This window comes from Trematomus bernacchii, unplaced genomic scaffold, assembly GCF_902827165.1.
Source record: "Trematomus bernacchii unplaced genomic scaffold, fTreBer1.1, whole genome shotgun sequence".
In the NCBI taxonomy this organism is placed as follows: domain Eukaryota; kingdom Metazoa; phylum Chordata; class Actinopteri; order Perciformes; family Nototheniidae; genus Trematomus; species Trematomus bernacchii.
The window spans coordinates 481,156-499,145 of record NW_022987735.1 but is presented as its reverse complement, the minus strand read 5'-3'; the positions used below and the strand labels follow the sequence as shown (position 1 = coordinate 499,145).

Here is a 17,990-nt window from a genome sequence, read left to right as displayed (position 1 = left end):
TGGCAATACTTATTGTACACATAGAAGTCAAATGCAAGCAGTGACATTAAGATAATTAATTATGTAAATAATTAAGATGATTACCATGGAATGTGTCGCAAGTAAGATATTACACCCATGGCTTCTTTGGCATCTAGTAAATTACCATTTTCTAATACAATATTTGCTCTTTACAGACTTTTCTTCTATATTAGTTCCTGTTTTTTCCACTTTTAATTACATTGTAACACCTCTATATTCCACAAGTGTATGACATAATTGAAAACTAATTACACAATACATTGAGGGCTCTAATCTTTTGTGTAACCAAATGAACTGTATTTCCCTTTCACAATGTACTGCACTAAATGTCACACACTAATAAAGCCACTTCAGCACTAATGAACCTGCATTGGGATCGAAGAGGATCCGTTAACATTTCGACATTAGGACGGATGTTGCAATTCATTATTAGCTGTTGCTCATCCATCTCATCACTGCTCAACATAGGAGGAGGCGAAGATGGGCTTCTTTTATTCTCCTAGTCTTTTATTCGATGAAGGTACTTTCATCTCTTACTGAGCATGAATGTAAAGGGCTCTCAAATGGGACTGAGGCCAAAGCAAACTGCCCTGTAATAAAACCATAGGCAAGAACCAGAGGACCTTAGAATATGGTCCTCCATTGTTTTCTCTGTCTCTTTCTTGTCTGAAATCAACATAGGAGCATCTCAAGAGACCTTGTTTTTCTTTTTCAATTCCTGTATGACTGCCTAGGTCCATGTGTGTTTGGACCTGAGGTTCTTCAGGGTCTGGGAAAAGGACAATTTAAATCGATCAAATGACAGCAGACCACTTCAATATTTGAAAGCAGCTATTCCATCAGTGCTGGGCTTGCACTATTCTAGAGCAATCCTGAGCAAATCACAGTGGCACCAAATGGAAGTTCAGGTCCCAGCTGCAGAGAGGAGATAAAAGTCTGAGTGCTGGGTCCTCAGTGACCGAAATTGCCTGCTGATGTTTGGCATACAAAGCATGGGCTTGAAATAAGATAGTTACTGACGGCACATCTGCATCTTTTTTTATCCTCTTTGACTTATAAACCACGGAAGGTGTGCAATAAGTGTTGGATTTGCAAAGAATCGCACACACTTTGACATGTACACATAGATAGAGCATATCCATGGACATCTACAGGCACTCAAGATTGAAGGGGGAGAAAAACTGTAGTGAATATCAGACAGTGGAGTCTAGGGACAGATTGAAAAAGCTGAATTAAATATTAAATGGGAATTAAATATTTACACCATTCTTCAAAAATGTTGGGAATGCAGTGTTTTTGCGGCAGTTTTTAACCCTTCTCTAAACTAAGAGGATTCCTAAATAGCAGTGAGAGGGCTGTCAAGTGGCCAGTCCTGTCTTTTCATAAAGAGTACATAACATGTCCCCTTTCTACTGACTTCAGGAAGCTTCTCATGAAACCCACAGTTATGAAACCTTGAATTGCAGACAGTGACAGAAAATCAGTTTTGAACGGATGTGCTGTATGATTATATTCTGACAGCCAGAGGCGTACAGATGGATCTCATTCAGGAAACAGGTACTTGATATTGGGTGCATACATAGAAGGAGGACAAGAACATGCAATCCTAAGGAATTGCATGCTTGTGTCCTAAAGGCACAAAATCAAATATTTATAAAAGCTTTGCACACACTATTCAACCCAACCTCCACGGATAAACGCTCTTTCTTCCCCGCCCCCTATCCGTTAAACTTCTCATCTTTCCTCCATCCATACTCACGCAATTCCTCTGGACATGAATGCTAAGCTCCGAAACATGCAACGTTGAGAATTAGAGTGGTGTACATGTTTTCCCTTCTTAATCCCCCTATAAGTGGTGGTGTTCGTATTGTCAAGTGAAAGAGACGCGCGTATCTGTATGATCTGGGGAATCCGATGCCCTCAATAGTACCAGGGTGTGATTGAGGTTTTCCCCTTGACCTCAAATGTGTATTACATTGGTACAGCACCAAGGGAATAAGCTGTTTCCTCACTGCCAAGGTAGTAGCTCGACAAAACCCTTGTCGACTTTTGATCCTTGTTCCGGCGCAGAAAGTCAATTTAGAAATGCCTTGAAGACAAACATCTGCCTGGCAAGTTTCAATGATCAATCTGCCACCATCAGAATAAAACCTGATTTATTTTCTGTTGGCTGTAATCATTTGTTTATCAAGTAGCCCTGCCAGTGCGACAGATGCCCCTTTATTCTTTACTGGAGGCTGGCAGGTCCCAAGATGCCCTCTGGCAATAATTGCACCTGACAAATGAGCCTTGACAAAGGAATGGAGGGTGGTCAACCACTTTCTGATCTGACAAGAGCAACTTAATTGAAACTATCAATCAGAAAGCCACTATCCTCGATCTCTTCTTTTCTGACTTTCATTGTCTCCTGCATAATCAATTTCTCCAATTCACAGCTGAGAGAATGTATCCCCTCGATGACAGTCTTGCTGCCTCTCAAACTCTTGCACATGCATATTAAGACCCACGTGTGTGCAAAATGAATACAACAAAAAGATTGCTTCCCTGAGTCTGCCCTCTATCCTCATCAATCCACCTACGGTGCACAAACACATTACTTGTCCATTACATTGAGCTAATTAACACATCAATCTGTACTGCTGTATTTTCTGCTGTTTTTCCTTCAGCAGTCTGCCTCTGCAGCAGGTTGTGTGCTAAGCGCAGTGTCATCTAAAGCTTCCGTGCAAAATCGTAGTAGAAGCTTTTTCTTTTTGCAAATCACTACAGCCACAACTGGGTTGTCACACAGTCACTGTCAGGGAAGAGAGGATAGTCAGAACAATAGGAAATACCTCCCCTCGCCGGAGAGTAAAGGGTTAAGCCTATTACAGAAGACCAATCAGGACTGGGGGAGCACTGCAAACCTCCGCAGTAAGAGAGAGAGAGAGAGGGAGAGAGAAGAGAGAGCAGAGCGGGAGATAGAGAGATACCATGAGTGGGATGGTTTGCACTCCTATCCAGACAGTTGGGAAGAGAGGCAGCGCAACAGAGAGTTGCTGTGATGAGTATTCACAAACCTGCCCATATGGATGGATAAGAATTAACAAGGAGAAAAGGAGAACAACAAGAATACAACATTCCTGTCAGGACTAATCTCTATGGACTTTTTGCTGTTTCTGTGTGGGACTCCGGTGGGAAAGAACATCTGTCATTTGTGTGACCCTTGTATGTTCGTCAATATTCAATCCAAATTGTGGGATTACTGCTGGAAGGAGCAGAAGATCAACCAGCAGTTTCAATCGGGCAACCTGGATTGTTGCAGAGCTGCACTGAGAGGGGACAGCGTGGTTTAGGGACCAGCTCCAAGGCATCTGTGTTTACCCTGCATGGTGAGCTCCGCTGTGTTTTGATGGGGCACTCTACTTATTGGTTTGATTTACAGCACTAATCCGAGTAGAATGTGACAGCTAACAAAACTCAATGCCAAACATCTCCACCACAACCAACACATGTGATTGGAAAACTAGCAGTTCCTATATACTGTCATTCATAATGTAATGCTGACTTTTTTTTTAGAAACGGTTGAGTAACGTATTTGTTACTAATAATATATATTTGGTCTTAATCTTGTAAATCCAAGTAGCTGTTACTGAAAACATCAAACTCTAAAATGCATTTTGGTTTATGCATTAGGATGCTTTACATACTGTGATAGCATCTGTTTGTATCTTACAGCTAAACACATGTACTATATTCCAAAGTGTCAGGCTGATAACAAACTTGATATGCAATTGTACACTTGGCTCTTCAACACACGCCTGGTGTATCATAACCTGCCTGGTACTGTAGCGTGGTGTCATTGATCATTTCTGCTGACATTGTGGCACAGTTAAGTATGGCATCCCTCACTGAAACAACCTTGGAGAATGACCGACCTGCTCCTCTGAAGAGAATAACACGGATCACATATTGTGATAGAAGGGGGGGCATCGATGTCCTTATGACAAGTTCCCCGTGGAATCACATTGCACTAAAGTCCTTAGCGGGTCTGGCCTATCAAGAAAATTGTAGGACCATTTAAAAGCACCACTGAGGGTTTTGAAGTGACATTCAATAATTATCATTAAGCAATTTCCTCTAATAATTTAAAAACAACAAGCATAGAAAGATATTACTACAGTTGATCTTTTATCTCAAATCAGGAGGCTTGTATATTGTGCCAGCCCTTTATTAGTGCTACTGTTATGTTAATGAAATTACAAAGATGTAAAGTGAATCAAGCGATGCACAGGAACATGATAAGACATCAGGGGCTTGTTGCTATGCTAATGAGACTTTCCTTGTCGCCTCTCTGCTCAGGATATGTTTATTTTCACTAACGCATCCCCCACTCTTCTCTCTCCTACTTGCTCTCTTCCCATCTCCCTCTCTATCATCCACTTTATCTTTTCTCTTTAGGTCACTGTGAGAGAAATATGTGGCATTGAAGGACAGACAGTGTTGTACGCAGCTCCTGATAAGTCCAACTCTTGTCTGGGATCTTCTTGCAAATCTATACAGGCTTTTCATCTGATTAACTCACTCCTATCTCATGAGGATGACCTTCCCCGTGAATTGCTGATTCAACCCCTATCCCATGCACATATAAAAACACATGTCATGGTGATTGGTCTCGCATGCTCTCTAATAATCTGCTCCACTCACGCCATCTCCAGTGATTTAGGGATCAGCATGTCGAGGGGAAAACTGGGGACCTTTGCTGGATTAAGAAGTCAGTGGCAGCTGGAGCCATGCGTACAGAGACAATGACAAACATGGAGAACGAAGATCTTTTCCATTAGTGCTCCGAGGGGGGACCTCGGCCTGGATGCTGCCCGGACTGATTTCTGGACATTATAATGTTTACACCGAGAACACTACATGTGCAACTGACACACTCTGCCTCTTGGAGTACGACCTAATGGATGTTACTCTTGTTCTGTGTTTACAGAGCTTCATAATATCTTTTCACTGAGGACAAAAAAAAGCAAAAGGCAAGGATTTGGATCATAGTACTATGAGCAGTACATTCCAGCCCTACTGAGGGGTCTGTATTTCTTTGTTTTCTTGGTTGGCTTTTTTTCTCCTGCCTGGGAATATCATGATTATAAACAGGAGGTGGCTCCGACATCTTATCCCTGTTCCACTCATCCATCAGAGCTCACACCATCACCAAAGCAAACGTACCAGAGGACAGAACAAATCTGCAGAGGACACTAGCGTATAAATTATTCTCTGAAATCCACTGCCTGTATTTGACTGATTCCTTAGCTTTCTTACCATTGAGGTCAGGAAGAAAAAGCTGGCAGCTCATAGATATTCTTTGGCGCGACGGACAGGTGTTTTTCTGGCTGTCAACCTCTCGGGGAGGGACTAGCAGTGAAGGGAAAAGCCTCGCTTTGGGGCTCTGCTGGAGCGGAAACACTTCCACTGGCTATGTTTGGATGCGATGCTCGTCTCTGTGGATGCAACATGGACTCTATGGCCTGATTACACAGCCCTGATACTCAGATAGTGCTGGAGGCAAGGGTAAATATTAAAATAAACATTTGTTTTTCTACATGTCATCTAGACCTCTATTCAGATTGAATGTATTTCATTGGTGTGGGTTGTTTGATTTCCATTTATTTTGAAGTACAAGTTTTTTAAATTCTTATCCTGAACCAATTATTAATTATAAATACCAACTGTTATTTTGGTGCACACGTTATTACATGAAATATTGAAGTCCTGTCTGAACAGACATCTCAGAGTTGGAAGCCTGCTGGTGACGTAGTAATCATAATTTGACTAAGTTTCTGGCAGAAATGACAAGTTTCTTATGTAAGACCATAGCACTCATTTTACTCATCTCCTCCCTATAAAATTAATCCCATCCAAAAAGGGTTTATATAATCCTTCATCATTGCCTTCAGAACTTCTAGTCTACATTTAGTATATTTACAGTAAAGGTTCATATATTAAAACAATGTCAGTGTTAATGTTCAGTTCAGAAGAGCCCTAAAGAACACCATGCCACAACTAGCCACTTCAAAGCCTTAACATACAGTACTCTGCTAAGCCTTTACGGCTAAGAGGTGATTAGACTTGAATTTGTTCCAAAGTGTTTCTGTTATGAAGCACTGTGGATAAAACCATCTGATCAAGGATGGTGATAAAAGAAGAAGAAGATGATTAAGGCACGATAGTTACTAGTCGTCCCATGTGCGTAGTGAGGAAATCTAATCAGCAGGGCATGGCAGAAAAAAAGTTCCAGCACTATTAAAGCTCTGCTCTCAGCATTTCTCATTTAAATCACAAAAGGCTTTCTAATCATTTGATAACTGGCACCATTACATCGGACAAGATTTCTCAGATGTGTGTTAATCACAACTTTCCAGAGATGCCACAACACACTTCAAAGATTCTCCTTTTACTTTCCCCCCTTCATAACGTATCTTCCTTTCTTCTCCCTACACACAGGATAATGCATATCCTTCCCTGCTGTGAACAAGAAGCCACCATGAGCAACGTCACGGTCACCGACGACACCGAGCCCATCAGCCGCACCATGAGTCCGGCAACTCCCGGCCCGTACCCCTATCCTGTTAGTTTCCAGGTCTCCCTGACTGGCTTCCTCATGTTGGAGATCCTCCTGGGCCTGAGCTCTAACCTCACTGTGCTTGCCCTTTACTGTATGAAGTCAAACCTCATTAGTTCTGTCAGTAACATCGTCACTATGAACCTTCATGTGTTGGATGTGCTCATTTGTGTGTGCTGCATCCCTCTCACCATTGTGGTTGTGCTGCTCTCCCTGGAGGGAGACACTGCACTCGTCTGCTGCTTCCATGAAGCCTGCGTCTCCTTCGCTAGCGTCGCCACTGCTGCTAACGTGCTGGCTATCACCCTTGATCGCTACGACATTTCAGTCAAACCAGCCAACCGGGTGCTGACAATGGGCCGTGCCCTGACCCTGCTGGCTGGCATATGGGTGTTATCCTTCATTAGTTTCCTGGTACCATTTATTGAGGTGGGTTTCTTCGCCCAGGGCCAAGCTGATCTGAACCAGACAGTGGTGGAGAATGTGGTCCACACTAACCAGTACTACACAGAACTTGGCCTGTATTACCACCTGCTGGCTCAGATTCCCATTTTCTTCCTTACTGTCGTTGTCATGCTCATCACCTACTCAAAGATCCTGCAGGCTCTCAACATTCGCATTGGCACGCGTTTCCACGCTTCACAGAAGAAGAAGGCTCGCAGGAAAAATCCATCCATGACAGCCATGACACCACAGCAGGAGGCCACAGATGCATCACAGAGCAGTGGCAGCCGCATGCCCACACTGGGTATGCGTACCTCCGTCTCTCTCATCATCGCCTTGCGAAGGGCTGTCAAGCGCCACAGAGAAAGGAGAGCGCGCCAAAAGAGGGTTTTCAGGATGTCCCTCCTGATTGTGTCTACCTTCCTGCTGTGCTGGACACCCATCACAGTGCTCAACACAGTCATCCTGAGTGTGGGCCCCAGTGACCTAATGGTCAAGTTAAGACTTGGCTTCCTGGTCATGGCTTATGGGACCACTATCTTTCACCCTTTATTGTATGCCTTCACGAGGCAAAAGTTCCAGAAAGTCTTGAAAAGCAAGATGAAGAAGCGAGTGGTGTCAATCATTGAGGCAGATCCCACTCCTAATAATGCCATTATCCACAACTCCTGGATCGACCCAAAGAGGAACAAAAAGGTGACATTTGAGGACAAAGATGCCCGACAGAAATGTCTGTCTTCTGAGGATGTGGAGTGAAGGAACTCCTTATCTTTAGGGTATACATTCAACAAATGCAGCTAAAACTGACATCAGGTCATGATGGAAAAGGGAAAATGTTAACCCAAAGCAGTAATGTAAATAATATGTGCAATAGAATGTACAAAAACAAGAGGTGGATAATTTATTACTATTTATTGAAAGTAGGTTTCAGATACACCATATACTGTACTGTAGATATTGCATGGCTTTTTGTAATGGTAGCAACATACGGTGCATTGTGTATATACATAATACATGTACAGCATAGGGTAAACAAGGTATATAAATAGAGAGAGCATTAGGAATTATTATGTTTATGTATATTTATAATAAATCTCGTGTTCACTCACCTAACGCAGCAAAAGGTTTCGTATTCTCCTCTCCACCAAGTAAAGTGTTTTGTGATTCTGTGACAACCGTGAGATTACTCCCATCCATCACCATGCCACTTGCTCCGACACCAGACCTGCAATCCCCACTGACCACTGACCTTATTGCCTTTGAGCCCTCTGAGGGAAGGCACACGGGTCAAACATGGAGACACAGGAATGGAAAGAAAGTCATAAGTAATGTATGTTGTGTTGCTATAGCTGAAAAGCTGCAGGGGTATCGTTCATAATCACTCTTTGAGAGTTAAAGAAGAACACTTGCATTCCACAGACACAACAGAAGACCATGGTTCTCTTCACCTGGTTTGAAATAAACCAGATGTAATCAAAGCCTAGTCTGTTTCCCTTTAACAGTCATGTCTTTGAGCCAAATGGAAAATCTACAGTTGCCTTATTTTGGTTTGATGCATTGAGCATTACTTTATGGTGGGACAGGGACTGTGACAGTAAGAACACATATAGAACAGAATGAATAAATAATAACAAATATTGTTATAATTCTCAAAGTGAATAGATTTCTCAGATGTTATGTTTTCACAAAGAAGTTATTTAATCAAACTGAAGGAACATTTTGAAAATGGTTGTATTATCAAATTGTCTGTTTTAATAACACTAGCCTAACGACAATACTCTCCAAATAAGCAAATACATAACTGCAATAAAGAACTACTGCAAAAATCCTAAAGCCTAATAAAAGATTCTGTTTACAATCCATAATAACAGATAATGAAGTTCTTCTTCCCTTCCTGTGTTTGTCTACTAATAGTGCGTGTCCTTTGTTTATCAAGGAATAAGACAGTGAAATTGTATTTCCCAGGTGGCCGCTGCTGATAGATAATAATTCAGACAGCCTTGTATTTTTAGCTGAACTTGTCTATGAACTAAGTTTGCTCTAAATAAATAAGAATAATTATTTCATATGGTTGCAAATAGGGCTGCTTGATTATGGCAAAAATCATAATCTCGATTATTTGGGTCAATAATTGATATCACGATTATTAAAAACGATTATCCATTTACTTTGAAAACATCCATTTATTTGACAAAAAAATGTGAACAGTATGTTTTGAACAGTTGATTACCCTGAACTTTAAGTATAAATCAACTGAAAAACCAATACAAAAAATAATTAAAAAATAAATAAAAAATCGTTTTATTTTGATGTTGTTGTTTTCATAATCGTTGCAAGCCAAAATCGTAATTGCGATTAAAATACGATTAATTGAGCAGCCCTAGTTGCAAAATGATTTCAGTATTGATAATCTACAAGAAAGAAAAACTAAAAGAGCTGTCAGCATATTACATTTAGTCTCTAATACCATATCTATATGCAAAGATACTTTATGAATTAGCATATGAAGCTACGCTCAGCTAGCCTGGCAGCTCACTTCATTTCAATCCCTGGGTCAAGGTTTACATTCTTTTAAGATCTGTAAAGTACATTCACATGCATGCATTAAAGCACATATACATACAAATGTATATGCACACTGTACTCCACGGTATATCTCAGTAACAAGCTTATTAGGCCTTTGCCGTCTCAGGTAGAGTAGAAAAATGAAGAGCCCTTTAGATCCTGAGAGCACAGGGCTGTTGGCTACCAGAGCGATAACACAACCTCAATCAGATGCTTCCCCGGCAGCCACCGAGTGTGGTTTGTAGCACAACAGAGAGGGCTGATATGGGAATATGGATGCAGGCAAGGTTCTTTATGACCCTGCTGTAAACAGGCAGTGTGGATGTCACGCTACCTCGAGGGCATGTCTGTGATTGAGAGTGGAGATGGGATCACAGCCAACAACAGATAAGCAGACAGGGGAGAGAAAAATATCCTGAAAGATGAAACATTGAGCCAAAGGATACATTTTACAAACATACCATACCTATATATATGTACTCTATATAACTTTACAGGAGTTGTATCAATACAGAAATCGATTTATTTCTGTTAGCAAACTAACAGTGATACAATACTACCCCGCTATGTTCCAGTCCTGAATACATAATTTAGACCACTGCTCGAATGTCAAGTACTTTTCCAGACTCCATCAGTGCTACTGACAAAAATCATTTGTATTGATTACCTTCTAAAATTACCTCTCAAAGACCAATACTATTTACACTAACTAGACTTTGAGGTCACAATTTGTTTTTATCCTGAGGTGCCAAAAAAGGCCTTTGAAGGACAACCGATTGTTCCGATTGAACTGCCATTTTGTTAACACTATTATTTAGTCCAACATCGGTTTCAAGTTTTCATTTTCTGCTTGGAAGGGGGTATTTTACTTGGCACTCACTTATCACCAAGACGGATGTATCCATTCTCTTGAAGTCATTTTCAGCCAAAACTGCAGCTGTGCGAGTACTTCATAGAATCAATGAGCCTCAAGATTAGAAAAGACTCACTACTTGGCCATGATAAACACTCTAGTGGAGAATGGTTCACACCTTCAATGGATGACATGGCGTCATTAAAGAGCTTTTTTCGTCCGTTTAATTTACAAGCTCGATAGCCACACCTTCTTTTCATCTACGCTTGTTGCTATATTTGTTTTGATCCGGCTCTGGCACAGTCAGATGATGTTCCTAACCTTGGTCCAACCTATAAAAAAGGCACTGGATCAGTCATTGATGAAAGAAACAACAAGTCTGTAGATCTTATGCCACAAATAACACAAAATGAAAATGAGAGTGGATGCACTTGTACTTAAAATATATATATATATATCTGTCAAAAAGCTGCAAAATATGCTGCAGTATTCATTTGAAATATGAATCTCTAATACTTGATATAAACCAAAACACTATCCAGATCTTTGGGTTATATTCTAAAATATTGAAGTAGGAAATAATCGGTGACCTCAATTTCGTCTCAATCTAATTATCATGCTAAAATGTAATTTAATTGTAATGCTTCATTAAGCAATTATTGACCACCCAAGACAAATGAAAAGCAACATAGCCTGGACATACCCATGCTTATCAAATAAATTAGTTTATTAAGGGCTTACAATTTTGTAAAACATAGGTTAATGAAGCTTCAAATCAATGTGGCGTGCATGACCATGCCCCGTTTGACTGATAACTTACAGAAAACAGGACAAATATACAGTTGGGCTAATCTTCTTTGTCCTTTTTAAAAATTCAAATAATCTAATATTCTAAGGGGCAAGCATTCATAGCATTTGTATTTACTGTGGCAGTATGAGCTCCCCTTATTGTTATGATTGCTACTATATTGACTGTATGCAGTATAAGTTTCATTTCGACCCCCATGGGACCATTTTATTTAAGAGACAGATTTACGAACAGCCACCATGTCAAGGTCAGCATTGCTGGTTAGCATATTGGATAGGCTAGCAGCCCACCACTACATCTCTAACCCGAGGTGACCTACAGAGAAGAAAATAGGTCAATATACTACCATACTCAACAGCAGAGGTTCACTAAGGATTCACTGCAAGCCTGATTATAATCCCTTGACCCTGATGTGTCCTTCTTTCCCCCCCCCCCTATACTGCACATCAGGGCTGCCACTTGCTGCCCTCCCCATCACATACATTAAGCCCCCTCCTCTCTCGCTCAATGGCAGCCTCTCTCAGGCAGCCGTACCCAATTCAGATGCCATCTCTTCAGGGCTCCTCTCTATCCAGCTGCAGACACAGAATAAAAGCTTCGGAAATCATATTACTGGGTCCATATGGAGCCTCTATTGCATTAGGTCAGCGAACACTCAACTGTAATTCTGCTATCGTGGAGAAGAAGAAAGTGAATTGAGCACACCAGCCAGCACAGCTTGACAAATTGTTGCTTGTGGTCATTTTCCAAATGTTACTCTCACCAAGCCACATTAAGAGAGATGAAAGGACACTTTACCGAGCTGGAAGATGTACGACTCTGATATGTACAACCTATAATCTCTGTACAAGAAAATGTATTTCCCGGGTAGAAACCAGGAATCAAATGGCAGCCAAATGGAGTATGACCTCTACCTGCTTTGACCTTAATGGCATCATTGTGTGGTATTGGAGAGAAATGGCACACCAGACAGCCTTTAAATCAATGCTGTGTAGATAACTGTTCTTATCAGTTGATAGCAGACGTTTAATGACACACAAAGTGCTCTTCTCTATTATCCAGTTTACAGTTGAAAACAAAATAATCCTTTGGGGGTAAACAGAGAAAATCAACTTTCCATGCATGACAAGTAGACAACCTGGATTATTGTAATTTAAAAAGAATCTTGGTTTTTCATAAAGACAAATTGGACTGGAAAAGCATATAATTTCAAGATTTGTTACTGAGATGTTTAGTGTGGAAGAATTTTTACATTTGTTGAAAAGAATGTGTGATTATCTTGTGCAATTATCTTTTAGAAAATGTTGCTCAGACAAAGGGACTGACTAAATGATTCTTATTGCACGAAAGCCAAAATATGAAGGACAAAAAGACATCAGAAGTGCCGGTGGCTGCATGCCTGGTGACGGTGTGACGGTGCGCACCTGCCAGTCAGTGTGTTTGAGCCTGCATCTATTCAGCAATGTGTGTTAACTCCAGCCCATACAGCATGTGCAGGCAGCTATGTGTGAGTCGAATTGTTTTATCAGGCAGTGACAGAGTGTCAACCACTGTGTCTGAGAGGGGAGGCAGCAGAGGGGAGGCAGCAGAGAGGAGATTGCTGCCCTCCAGCTCTCCCCACAGTGATGACTCCTGTCTGCCGATTATACCGCCACTCTTATCCACACATGGAAAGATATGAATGGGACCACCACAACAAAACTCACTACCACAGCCCGGCCTTTTGAGCCTGACACAACAGGGTGTAGATTTGTATTGAGATAAGACAAAATGTTAAAAGACTTTAACATTTAAACAGATTCCAATCTCCTCTAAGTGTCCTCTTATAACAAATGAAATGCAAAGAGGCAGATGTTAGTTTCTGTGTCCAGTGCCCCATTCATTTTCTGAATAGACAATATCGGGTTCAGATTAACTTAAAAGTCATTATGGTTGAATCATCAGTACAAAAGGTTAGCACTAGCTGGCTCTTCAATACAATGTCCAACACCAGCCTGTCCTGCATACTTAACATTCAAGCTAAAAAGAGGAAACTTGGTATAGATCCAGTAAAGAATTGACCAGTTTGTGGGATCATTTTGGAGAAATACTGTTACTATTATTTGGGCCACTGTTTTGTTCATGATCGGAATGATGACACATTTCTGAAAATTGCTGTAAAACATTTCAATGTTGAATTTTACAAGACACTTCTGCATTAATGCTAATATGTTTAATGATTCATACTCTATTCTTAGTTCTCCATAAAGCCTGGTGAAAACTACTGCTAGTGGCCAAAACATTTAGAAACAGTGTGCTGCTTTACCTTAAACCAGAAGTTTTTTTGTTAACATGTTCTGGGGAAAAAGCTATTCTCAGGGATCTGACCATATCCCTATATTCATATAAATCATGCACTCTGTAATGAAATGTGTTCATCTTTTCAATACCGAACAGTTACCACCCATCATTTTAACAATAACTCCCCCTCAACTCCTCTCACAGTATTTCTGTGAAACTTTGTTTACCCATATCTGTATGCACATCTTGAAATAGCGTTGCTGGGAAACAGTCAATAGCGAGTACAAGATATACTGTGAAATTATTATCTGGCATTATTTCATTATTCAAAAAACAAAATCTGTATATCACAATCCAAAGAGAGGCATTGTTTAAACTGCAACACCCACAGTTAGTGGGCTGCTTAAGAGTTTGGACACAGAATCTCAGAATCACTTACATCCTCCACATTTTAATACAAAAAGAACAAATTGTAACATTTGCCTGTGGTCTGTTCTAGAAATCTTCAGCTGTAGCTCAATATGGGGTTGCAACAGCGGTTAAAACTGTTAACTTACTGTTTAACTGCTGACACAGTACATTAAGTGCGTTGTTTAAACGTAATTATGCAATGCTGTAATTGTGAGTGATATGGTTTATTTATAGTTAACAAGGATATTATAAATAACAAGTCCAAGTCAAGTCATAAAATAAAAGAAGCCCTAAATTCCAATATAAAAAGGGGGTGTGTCTTATTTGTGCAGTGTATTAATAATATCTGGAATAGATTTGGAGTCACTGGGTCATATGACATGAAATATTTTAATAAAATAGAAGGAATAAAATCCAATAAAAAAGGGGGAGTTACCCCTCGTCCAAGTAATAATATAGTGCTGCATTGATTTGCACTCATTAAGCCACTTCACATGGAAGCTATTCAAAAAAACTGAAATGATCTTCCTATAAATATTTCATGACACATCTGTAATCAATAAGGGTGTCCCACATTAGACACATGATCATTTTCTAGCATAATATGCACTTATATGGGCAATTTATCACAGGGGTATTTAAAATAAACCATGATTTTGTGTAAAACGGTAATTTATTGATGGTCCCCAAGAGAAACCCAGATAATAATACAGTTCTGCATTGATTTGCACCCTTTAAGTCACATGACATGGAAGCTAGTAAAAAGATCAAGAATAAAAAAAGGTAACTTTATATCAAACTGAACCATTAAAACAAAAACACAATGTTTTTTTGTCCAGTGTAGTAATATTATCTGGTAGCCTATAGTCACTGTGTTACAGAACATGGAAGCTATTGAACAAAAAAGCAAATGCTCTTCCATTTAAATGTTTTCCTTAAATAAACTCATGACAGGTCAGTAATCAATAAATGTGTGCCACATCAGACCCATTACATATTTCTGCATAGTGTGCACTCATTTGAGAAAAAACCATCAAACAGTAATTTATTGATGGTCCCTAAGTGAAACCCAGTAGCTCAGAGAGAGGGCTAAGAGGTTTGCTAACCATCCTGACTTCAGACAATCTGTGAAACTGAGTAAGAAAACTCCAATTGCAGACAGAACTTTGCGTTTCTACAAACACAATTGACAACAAATATATGCTGAAAAGCAAGACTATTTAACGTTAAGCAAGCAGCCAACCAAAACTACAGTTAGCCAAACAGCTAGCTAAAAAAACACTCACCTGCATGGGTGCGTCCTTGATCCTGATAACCCTTGTGTTTTGGGATCTCAGTTCTTCCAGAGCAGATGCAGCACAGGTATTCTGTTGAAGAGAAGTTCCAGAATCCAAAGCTTAAGATTTGGCTGCAGCATGCATGAGGATCCAGCCCAACAAAGCTTGGTGGCTGTATCAGTCCAACTTCACCTGATATCTTCACACACCTGGTGTGCACTTCTAGAAATGCGCCACCAATAGTCAAGAAAGGGAATTACAGCGCTTATGTAGAATAAGGCCACAGCTGCTTTTTAACACTTGTATCGTGAAGAAATCAGTTTAAGTGTTTCTGTGGCTGTTAGTTGAGTTAGACCCCTGTAAATGTGCTGCAGGCAAAGAGGCCAGTCAAAGAAAAAAAATCCTCTGACTCTTCCTAAAGACTAAATATAAAGTCAGCTACATCACCAATGTATTAGTCAAAATTAGTCCATTAGTCCGAATTCAGATTCAGAATTTGATTTATTGACAAGTTGATTTTCACAACCAAGGCCTTTACTTTGCCGTAATGGTGCTGGCAAAAAAACAATAGGCTAAGAGAAAATGAAGTTAAAAAATAAGGGCAAATGTCGAAAATGTTATACACTCTATGGTCTATGGTTAAACCAATCTCTCTTTGGTTTTGTTGCCTCATTCCAGATATGTGGGATCATCCAGACAGGATTTTAATCTTCTTCCGACAGTAGACTCACTCTCACCTCTTCATTGTTCTCCCTGTGTGTGAATTATGTCCTTGTCTGACTCTCCTTCTCTGTGTATGGTTTCATTATGTCTTCTCCCTCTGTGTGAGCAGTGTACTTGAATTTTGCTTTTTGTGCAGTATGTTTGTTCTCTTTCCAAGTCTTACTCACAAGCCTCCAGCTGAGTGTTCAGGTACCAACAAACCAGAACACAACTTCAAACTCTGCAATTGCAGAAGCAAAAAAGCTCTAGGTGGTCATGTACTAGATGTCTCACGAGGGGACACTGTGCTCAAGCATTTTCTGTAAAGGTGAGAAAAAACTGACTTTGTCTGAAGTGTAGGCGGGAGAGTGCACTATTGAGGAACTTTTGTCAGTAGTTTTGGTAAGTGAACAAAACAGGAAGTATTTTTGAAACTTGAGGTTGTTTGCTCATAATGACCCAGCAGGTAGTTCACCCTTGGCAACGTGACCAATAGGGAGTTCATGATGGTCCTAACCCATGTGTGTCTGTGTTTAGCATTCAAGCAGGGACAGGCAAAAAGGGTTGCCAAATTGCATAAAGGTGTTGGATGCCGGGCCATTATAGCGACAACAAAAGCACCTGAGCCTGAAGGCAAAGCTCTCAATTTAGAAGTCGATTTACTGTCCAACCTTTAGCTATAGTCGCACGTTTGTGAAGTGACTGGAATGATGAGATTCAAGGATAAAAGCTGTTGAATTGAATTTATCCTGCAGGGTTGGAATCTGTGCTACCCCTCAGAGACAGGGTGAGGATCTTTGATATACATGACAAAAGTTGATGGACACTTTCTTGTGGAGGCTTTTTCTGGGCACAAACAGCAGTGTGCAGACCCCATGTAACCCACATTATACTTTATAGGGCTTATATTTTAGCACGTGGTAAAATGTCCTGAGATCCCAAAGCAGACAGTGGTTTGATCTGAACTGACAATACATCAAATGGATGGAGTTCTCAGGTTAAAACTATCCACCACCATCACTGTATGCCTGGCCATCTGCTTATTGCAGGCATTTTGCTGTAATGACTCTTCAGTCTCCTGAGCTGCGACCTCTGAAATGGTGAGGAGAGGAGAGCAATCAAAGCACATTCAGTTCTGCTACAGTCATTTGGCCACTCTCAAAAAGCTATCACTGGGTGCAGCTGTAAACATTTTGCTCCTCAGCACTCCTGAGACATGCAGTCAAAGAGGATAGCAGCTATCAGTCTCTTCCACATAGGAAGCCTGTGAATACACTCTGCAAGCCGAATGCAGTGGAGTGGGGGAAAATACACTGAATAGTCATTGGAGCTGAATTTGGTGAAAAGAAAACTCATTATTCAAAAGAAAGAAGAGTGTGCCGAAGGCTGTGCTCCAGAATTTCCCTCAGTCTCAGTTGTTGATGAGCAACACACCCATGCAATTTATATGTTTATAAGCTAGATGAGCAAGTCAATAGCTGTTTGTGTTCCTTTTTAAAGGGTGCACAAATAGACAAAAAGAGGAATCCTTTCAAGTCGTTTTGTATTGAATGAGCTTTTGAAATGAGTCTTTATCTGCTATTTCGGTGACACCTATTTATATTCAGCTGGTATGTAAACTAAACCCTTTCTCCACACTGTCGGCTGTCTGTATATCTCCTTGGCAAAGGGAATACTTGGATTTAATTCACTGCAATAACTGCAATACATACAGTACACGACTTCCTGTCCCCTGTGCAAAAGCAATATTATGTAATTAGATAACATCGCCCCCTTGTGGACCATTGTTTGGTTTCCTCTGTAGAAAATGGCCTGAAATAGTTATAATTTCCACAGATATTAAAAATACTAAGTATGCTTTGTTTAAAATGCTTTAGGATAATTAATAAACAACAAGGCTTAATTATTATAAAATAACTTGACTGAGTGTCCTTTCGTCACATGGCTATTTTTGTACCATGACATGAAATGTGAGAAGCTATCAGCAAACATGCTCACACACAAGGAATACAAAAAGAAAACACCTTGCAC

The 17,990-nt window shown here is 40.3% G+C and overlaps 1 protein-coding gene across 1 annotated transcript; it reads left to right on the top strand.

Annotated features, from left to right (window-relative positions):
- The first annotated feature begins 3,011 nt into the window (after positions 1–3,011).
- Positions 3,012–8,891, top strand: gpr22b (G protein-coupled receptor 22b). Its single transcript, XM_034145948.1, has 3 exons — positions 3,012–3,389; positions 4,459–5,568; positions 6,502–8,891. Exon 3 carries the CDS (start codon positions 6,506–6,508, stop codon positions 7,817–7,819), a length of 1,314 nt encoding a protein of 437 aa, XP_034001839.1. The 5' UTR covers positions 3,012–3,389; positions 4,459–5,568; positions 6,502–6,505; the 3' UTR covers positions 7,820–8,891.
- Positions 8,892–17,990: the final 9,099 nt, after the last annotated feature.